Source organism: Gracilinanus agilis, unplaced genomic scaffold (genome assembly GCF_016433145.1).
Source record: "Gracilinanus agilis isolate LMUSP501 unplaced genomic scaffold, AgileGrace unplaced_scaffold56471, whole genome shotgun sequence".
Classification (NCBI taxonomy): domain Eukaryota; kingdom Metazoa; phylum Chordata; class Mammalia; order Didelphimorphia; family Didelphidae; genus Gracilinanus; species Gracilinanus agilis.
The window spans coordinates 1-8,484 of NW_025391878.1; the positions used below are offsets into that span (position 1 = coordinate 1).

Here is an 8,484-nt window from a genome sequence, read left to right on the forward strand (position 1 = left end):
CCCCCCCGCCCCGGCCGTCCCACCAGCAGCAGAGCCTCGAGGTGGCCCAGGTAGGTCCTCTCGCTGTCCAGGATGGCCGACAGCACCCACCGCCTCATCTCCAGGCCCTTCTCCGCGTCCGGCTCACTCTGTGGGAGAGACAGACGGGCGGAGGCCCCGCTCGGCTCGGCCACGGGCACCCAGGAAGCGGGCGGGCTGCCCCTTGGCATGGTGGGCTCCGGGATCCCCCTCCCTGCCCTGGACCATCTCTTCAAAGAGAGGCCGGTGCTCTCACGGTTCCCGTTTTATAGATGAGAAAACTGAGGCTGACTGAGGGGAAGAGACTGCCTGGGTTCACCCAGCTAAGACATACAGGGCCAGACTTAAACTCAGGCCTTCCCGACTCCAGGTCCAGCAGCCTAACGTAAGCTCCTCCAGCCCTCAGCACAGTCCTTGGCACCCAGGAGGGACGTCGTCGGTGCCCTCCCACATCCCTGGCACACATGCCCCCAATGGTTCTCCTTGGCCGCTCTTCTTCCTGCACCCCCAAACCCATCCTCACTGGGTGGCCTGAGACGCAGCCCTCAAGGGCCGGCCATGCCATGCAGGAGTGGGCATGAGTCTCTGGCCCGGCCGGTGCCTGCCTAGCCCGGTGTTCCCTCAGGGATGCGCCAGCCGGCCTCTCCCCCAACCCTCTGGCCTTGCTGGTGGTGTCCACGGGGGAGCCTCTGCCCGAGTCCCAATCCTGGCCGGCTGGCCCTGGGGAGACTGCCAGCCTCCGTGCCCTTAGCCCCAAAGGAGCCACTGACCGTGCCCAAGGCCAGCCCGTCCTGGCCGCCCCTGCTCTGGCCACTGAGCCGGGGCGAGCATGAGGGTGAGTCGTCGATGTACGGCATTCGATGCTCCTGCCGGCGCCGCTGCTGCTCCATGTGGTCAGCATCGTAGGCGTAGCCCGGTGGTGTGCCAAAGGCCGTGTCTGTGGGCAGAGAAGGAGTGGCTCAGGCATCTGTGGGTACGACGGGCATCTGTGCCCTCAGGGAGGGCTGCAGCCCCCCAACTCGTGCAACGGGCAACACAGGCTGTGGTGCCCAAGAGGGGAGCTGGGGGGACCTGGAAGGGGGAGGTGGGAGGGTTCTATGAGGGAAGCAGGAGTGGGGGCCCAGGGGGAGCCCTCTCTGTCCCTGCGCCTCTCTCCCTGCAGGAATGGAGAGGAAGCCAAGGTCTGAAGAGGGGGAGGATCCCCAGACATCCCCCCACCTCAGCTGTGTGACCCTGGGCCGGTCACTTCCCCCAGCGGCCCCTCTGGCTCTAGCTGGGGGGCCTCCCCATAGGGGTCAGTCTGGCCCCAGGCCGGGGAAGGCCTCTCCGGCCGCCTGGGCTCCCAGCAGGGAGGAGGGGGTCACGCCAGAGGCCTCTTTAGGGCCACGAGCACCCTGGCTGGGACCCCAGGACAGTCAAAGAGGGATGCCAGGCATGCTGACTGACGGGGGGGGGGAGCCCTGGTCAGCCACTTCTCCTGGCCTCCCTCCACGGTGCCTCCCTTGGCCCAAGCACCATTTGACGCGCGGGCGGCTCCCTCGTTCCCTTGGCTGGCCTCCCTCCCAAAGGCGCGGCCTCCCGGCCATCCGCTCTCCTCGTCGTCTCAGCCTCCGTCCTTCCCGGTGGGCTTTCTGAAGCAGATCCGGCGGGGCGAGTGGCCCCCAAGCTGGGCCGCGGTCAGTCACGGGAGGGGGCAGAGCCTGTCCTGGGCCGTGTCCAAGTCTTGGAGGCTTTATTCGTTCTTGCACTCACTCAGAGGGTCCAGGGGAAGGCGAGGCGGCCGGAGTGCAAGACGTGTGGAAGGAGCAGACGGAGGGGGCTCAAACAGCTGGGGGGGGGGGCGTGATGAGCAGATGGCTGGTCCTAGAGTCAGGAAGACCCGAGTTCAAATCCAACCCCAGACACTTCCTAGTTATGACTCTTGGCACCCTGCTTCATGCCACTTGCCTCAGTTTCCACATCTGTAAAATGGTCGCCTGCCTCCCAGGGCCGTGTGTCTAGTGAGGCCCGGAGGCAGGGGCAGAGGCTGAGCGTCCTCTCACGGATGGCTGCAGCGCTCCCGGACGTCTCTCCTTCTCCGCCCGCCCGCGGCAGTGCACGCAGCTCCAGAGGCCAAAGAGCGAGGGCGAGCTGGAGATCCCGGCCCTCCCGCGGAGCTCATCTCGGCCGAGGCTGGCTCTCCGTGACCCCATTTGGGGTTTTCCTGGCAAAGATCCTGGAGTGGTTCGTCACTTCTCCTCCGGCTCATTTTACAGATGAGAAAACTGAGGCCAGCAAGGTGAAGGGACTCACTCATGGTCACATGGCTAGCAAGGGTGTGAGGCCAGATTTGAACTCAGACCTTCTTGACTCCAGGCCCTGGACTGTATGCTGTCAGGTGCACCAATCATGCCTCTCTCTATGGAGCTCCTGACTGGAGTGGGTCAAAGAGCCTGGAGCTGGCTTATCAAGACGGGCCGCACCCGGGGCTCTCCCAGAGACAAGATCCAGGCAGGACAGTGCTGGACGCTCCCCAGAACAAAGGCAGAGGCGGCTCAGACCGCAGCCCGTGGCCAGCTGGGGCCCATGCGCTGTCTCTGGGCTTGGAGACAGCTAAGGGAAGTTGGTCTGGCCAGCCCGGAGGGCTCTGGATCCCCGAACTCCCGTCGCTGTACAGGTCCCATTGCCCAGAGCTGTCGGGGGGAGGGGGGAGCTTCCCTGACCAGCCGTGCTCCCCACGAGCAGAGCAAAGTCTCTCACAATGTGGGGCGGCTCTTCGAAGGCCTCAGAACAGCCTACGACGCTTCTTTTTCTTAGAGCTAGACCCTGGGTTTCAAATCAAACTCGTCACCTTCCCCCAAAAGCTCAGACATGCATGAGCCACCCACACACCCCTCCATCAACATTCTCCTAGTTCCTCAGGCTCCAATCAAGGAGTCATCCTGGCCTCCTCCATCTCTCTCACCCCCACAATCCAATATGGTGCCAAGGGCCACATCTCCCCTTGATTTCATCTCTGCAGCAGCTCTGGTCCATTTCATCTCTGATGATCCATTTCTGATCCATGTCACCTCTGATCCATTTCTGGTCCATTTCACCTCTGANCCTCTGATGATCCATTTCTGATCCATGTCACCTCTGATCCATTTCTGGTCCATTTCACCTCTACTTCTGTAGCATCTGAGCCCTTCTCTTCTCTGACATAGCTGCCTCTCTGGGGCAGACAGACCCTCATCCCTGACATGAGGGTCTGCCTGCCTCTGTCTCTCCCCTCCAGGTCACCCTCCATTTAGCCACTAAAGCGATCTCCCTAAATTCGCCCAGGTCTGATCATGTCACCCTTGCCCCCACTCTATAAACTGCAGTGCCTCCCTAGGGCCTCCAGGAGCAAATACAAAACGTTCTTGGCATTCAAAGCCCTTTATTAGCCAGCCCTCTCTTCCTGGTCAAGTCTTCTCACTCCCCACGCCCACCCCATGTACTCTGTGATGGAGTGACACCAGGCCCTTGGCGGTTCCCCAGAACACCATCTCCATCGGCCAGCGCCTGCCTTTGGCAGTCTCCCTCCTCACCTCCAAGTCCTCATTTCTCCAGCTTCCTTCAAGACTCAGATGAGTTCCTCCCTCTCCGGGAGTCCTTTCTCTGCCTTCTCTCCACTCATCCTCCCCACAAGTGCCTCCTCCTGGACGACCGCCAGTCAATCCTGTCTGTGCCTTGCCTGTACATAGTGTCGGCGTGTTGTCTCCTGCTAGACTGGCAGCCCCTGCGTATGTGCCGTGTGCCTAGTAAATTCCTGCTGATTGACGGGGAGCGAAGAGCGAGGAGCCCTGGCCAGTCACTTCTCCCAGCGTTCCCGAGGGCCGAAGTCGCTCGCCCAGTGTGATAACAATCCATCCTTCAAAGTTGGCGGAATGCTTTCGATGCGGGCTCTCGCTTGATTCTCGGCACCCCCTACGATGGGTCCTGGCCTCTCCCGCACTTACAGATGAGAAGACCGAGGCTCGGGCTCCTGCAGCCAAGACTTTATCTTGTCCTTCCGTCACGTGGTTTGGACCTCGTTTGGACCGGGCACCGCGCTCCCTGCCGCTGCCCTTCCCAAAGGGAGCGCAAATCCTCCACGAGACAGCCTGCCTCCCGGCAGCCTCTTCCTGGACTTCCCACAAGGCAGCCTGTGGGGACCCTTGGTCTCGCCCGCTCCAGAGCCTCCTCCGCACTGCCTGAGCCACGTTGTGTCGTTTTCAATTGAGAAGACGAGGCAAACGGAGGGGAAAGAGACGTGCCCAGAGCCACGTGGCGGGGCAGCATCTGCGGCCACTCCTGGTTCCAGCACTGACCAGGGACGGGTGGCCTGGGGGCTGAGGAAGAAAGAGCTCGGCCGGCGTTTCTGGGAGATTCCTTATTGCCGGGGGCCGAGTGGGCACCGAGCGGGCATGTCATCAGAACCAACGAGGGTGGGAAGCAGAAGGCTGCCGTCTGTCCGGCGCCTTGCAGAGCCCCGGCCATAGCTCAATGCGTTTAGCAGGGTCTGCGGGAAAGCCCAGGGCCGCGGGCAGGGGCCGGGAGCCGGGGACTTGGGGGCAACTGAACGGGACCGAAGGGTCAGCCCTGGTGGGCATTTCTCTCAGGGCCTGCCTCAGTTTCCTCATGGCACCTCCTTCCTGGGCTTCCTGAGCTCTGGGAATGCTGGCTCCGGAATGGCCAGCCTTACCCTTGGGGCTAAAAACTCCTCTCAACTTCATAAGCATGAGAGACACGTGGTACATGGCAACGTGCTGAAAGCGAGCTGGGGGTCTGAGCGGACCACAAACTCAAGTTGGCCACCCCTTGGGGGAAGGATCATCCCGCCGTCCTCTGCCCTCCTCAAGCCTCCCTGCACGCCTGGCTCAGCTCCGAATGCCAGAAGACACTGTGGGGAGCGTCCAGAGGGAGACGAGTAGGCTGGAGAAGGGCCCCGAGCCCCGAGGAAGGCCCAGGGCCGCTCTGGCCGGGAGGCTCCAGAGAGGAAGCGGAGCTCGGCTACCCTGGGCAGGCAGGCAGAGCTTCCCCGAAGCAGGGCTGCCCAGCGCGGAGGGGCCGCCCGTGAGGCTGGCACTGCCCTCGCCGGCTCTCCTCCACACAGAGGCCAGACACGCGTGTCCTGAGGGCGATGGACAGGGGGGCCTCGGCTCAGACCGCCCCGGCCTGGCTCCCCGGCCTGGCTCCGGGCGGCCCTCGGCCATCTTCTGCCAGGATCCAGCTTGTCTGGACCCCGGGGCGGGCACTACCCTGGCCTGGCTGGCACCTCCCAGCCCCATCCAAGCCCTGGGGGGGCACGCTGCCAGCTGAGCCCCGTCCCTGCCCCCCGCAGGGCCTGGCACCACCGGTGTGCCCGCGCCTGACTCGGCCTCCCGCCGCGGCCCCCACAGCTGCAAAATGGGCCTCTGGGTGTCCAATCCCGCGTGCGACCAGGCTGGGCCCAAACACGGGCTCCGGAGGGCTCCCAGGGCCCGACGGCAGGTGACGAGGCCTCGCCCTGCCGCCTTGGCTCCCGGGCACCAAAGCCATCGCCGCAGCTGGCCCTGCTCCAGGCTCCGCAAAGGGCTTTCATCTCTCAGTTTTCCCACCAGTGAAATGGGATAATGATCTGCCCTCAGAGTGGATGAACCAGTCCCGGGACGCCCCTGCCCGGCCCTCCTGGCACCCGCCCAGGCCTGGGGCCTCTGCAGGGCTCAGCCTCACCCCGGCCCGCCGACCCGCCGACCATAGACAGACCCACCCGGGCTCCGAGCGGCCGGCCTCTGCCACGGATGCCGTGCCTTTGGCCCCTGCCGCCGGGCGGGCGGGCGGCCGGGTGCACCTCCCACGGAGCTCCGGGCACAGCCTGGCCTCCGGCCTCTCCCCAGGCGACAGGCGGCCTCTGCGGCGGCGCCAGGACGCCCTCTCCCCGCCTCCGTCCTGGAAGCTGCGCCCGGCCGGGCCCGCGCCCCGTCCTTCCCCGGGGGATGCGGGATCCGCACCCGGGCCCAATTGGGAAGCCCTCCTCAGTCGCCCGGCTCCAGGCTCGTGCTCGTGCCCATTTTCAGGAAGGGCAAAGGGAGTCCCGCTCCGTTAAGGGGTGCCCCGTCCCCCGAAGCCCCCACATGGCAGACGCCGGGGGGAAGCCCAGCCTTCGGGGCATCATCCGGCTGGGGAGGGTCTCGGGCCAGACTGGAACCCAGAACCTCCCGCCCCAGGCCCTGCGCTCCGAGCCACGCAGACCTGCCCGCTTTAGCGCCTGGAATGGGAAAAGAATTGGGAGACGCCCCGGCCGCCACAGGACGGGCGACTCGCCCCACGACATGCGGGGGTGGCGGCCACACGAAGAGGCAGAATCCGAACCCGGGCCTGCGAGCCCGGCACGGCGTCTTCCCCAGCAGCCTGGGACAGAGAGCTGGGCACGGCCCGAGGCCCCTCCCGAATGGCGGGCCGTGTGCGGAGGGGGAGCCCGCGCCGAGCCAGGCCTCCCTCCACCGGACCGTGGACCAGCCGGGCCTCCCAAAGCCTAGCCGGGGCCTGTGAGCACCCCCCGGGCGGCGGCCTCCTCCGGCACACAGCAGGAGCCTCATAAACGCGCAGCACTCCACTGAGGAAGCCGCCGGCGGCCCGAAGCCCGGCAGGGACGACAGCGCCGAAGGGCTTGGAGATCTCGGCCGGCCAAGGGCTTCCCTTCACTCGCTTCCCAGCTCCCACCAAGTGTGCCGCCTCCGGGAAGGCCACCGGGAAGACGAAGGGAGGGGGCTGCGGGGCCCGAGGGCAGCCCGAAGCCCTCCCTGGGCAGGCGCGGGAAAGCCCCCCCCCCGCACCACTGCCGGGCAAGGCGAGGCCAGGGCCGCCCCAAAAGCCAGCGGGTGGCACAGCCTCTGCCAGCCAGGCCCTGGCCCCGAGCCTCGATGCCAGGGGCGGGAGCGGGGAATGGCCACGAGGGGCGGCCCCAAGACCCCTCGGCAGCGCCGAGCCCTGAAGAGGGCGCCGGGCCCCAGGGAGGGACGCTGCGAGGGGAGGCCCGACAGACGGGCACGGGGCATCGCCCGGCCGGCCACCTTCCCCAGCGGGTCAGAAGATGCTCGGCTGTTGAGCCGCAGCGGCCCCAGCCTGCACGGGAAGAGGAGCTGCCTGCTGCCCACCCACCTTCCTTGGCATGCCAGGATGCCACAGAGGCTGGGCTCCCCCCTCCCTCCCTCCCTCCCAGCAGGCACTGCTGCTCCACCTCAGCCTCTCGGCTGATGCCAGGCTAAACCCTCCACAGAGACCAGACGGTGCCCACCGAGGCTCTGAGGTCCAGCAGATGGCACGGGCACACCTCGGCCCGGGGGACGCCATCCCGGACAGTTCTTTGGGCGGCCCCAGGCAGCCAGCGGGGGAAGCAGGGCCATCTGGGAAGGGACGCCTCCCCCAGAGGATGTCTTGCCCTCAAGGAGCTCCGGGCCGCCTGCCCTGCAGGGGTGCCCCCGAGGCAGAGGGTAGCAGGGGGCTGGACCCGCTCCTTGTCACCCCTTGCCAGGCTGTGGGCACCTGAGTGAGCCCCTGAAGGCGGGCCTGACTTGAGCCTCGGGGAGCTGCCCTGCCCCTTGGCACTCCCCTTCCTCCTTTCTGCTGGCCCGGGAGTCAAGGAGACCCGAGTTCAAATCTAGCCTCAGACTGGAAAATCGCTCCACGTCTGTCTGCCTCGGTTTCCTCATCTATAAAATGGGGCGAATGACAGTCCCTGCCTCCCGGGCGGCTGAGGACGGACTCAGGCGAGGTTGGATCCCCCGAGGGAGGGCTGTCCTGGAGCCAAGGGGCGCCTCACGAGGGCTGGGGGGGCACCCGGCCACGTCTCCTGCCCTCGGCTCTGCCCGCGGGCACCGCCAACCTCCCCGGCGGCCAGTGGCGGGGGGGAGAAGGGAGGGAGATGCCGCCTGGTGGGGCGGCCCCCCTGCTGCCCGCAGCCCACGGCTCCCTGGCCAGGAACGGGGACCGCCGGGGGTCTCGGGCCACCCCACGTGCCCCTCCTTCCCCAGCAGGCTCAGGCCGGGGCCGGGGCCGGGGCGGGGAGAGGGGCCGGGGGAGGCCGGAGGCAATTCCGGAGCAGGTTCCGTAGCCCGGATAAGAGGAGCCGCCCGAGGGGAAGGCCCGATGCCCCCCCGCACGCCAGTCCCCCCAGGGTGCCACGCAGATGCCCACCTGGGTCTCCGGGGAGCGCGGCGTCCTGGGCCCTGGCAGGGTCCTCGGCAGCGCCTCCGCCCGCGGGCCAGATCTGGCCGGTCCTGCGGACGCCCACGATGGTGGCTTCGGCCACGACCACGTGGCCCGGCCTGGGCCGCCGCTGGGCCTGGGGCGTCGGGGGGCTGCTGCTGCTGTCCAGGGACTGCTGGGAGTTCTGGGAGGGGGAGCGGCTCTTGGGGGCCCCGGCGGTGGGGCTGGGGGACACGTGGCTGGAGGAGCCGTCCTCCCCCTCCCCCTCCTCCTCGTCCTCCTCCTCCTCCCCTT

General features: G+C 66.8%; 1 protein-coding gene across 1 annotated transcript; it reads right to left on the bottom strand.

The window, feature by feature from the left end:
• Positions 1–23: 23 nt before the first annotated feature.
• On the bottom strand, positions 24–8,479 carry LOC123256162 (breakpoint cluster region protein-like; the record flags this gene model as incomplete). Its single annotated transcript, XM_044684847.1, has 3 exons — positions 24–128; positions 789–955; positions 8,179–8,479. Coding segments are annotated over 3 exons (573 nt in total), but the record flags the coding sequence as incomplete, so codon positions are not given.
• Between the last annotated feature and the right edge of the window lie 5 nt (positions 8,480–8,484).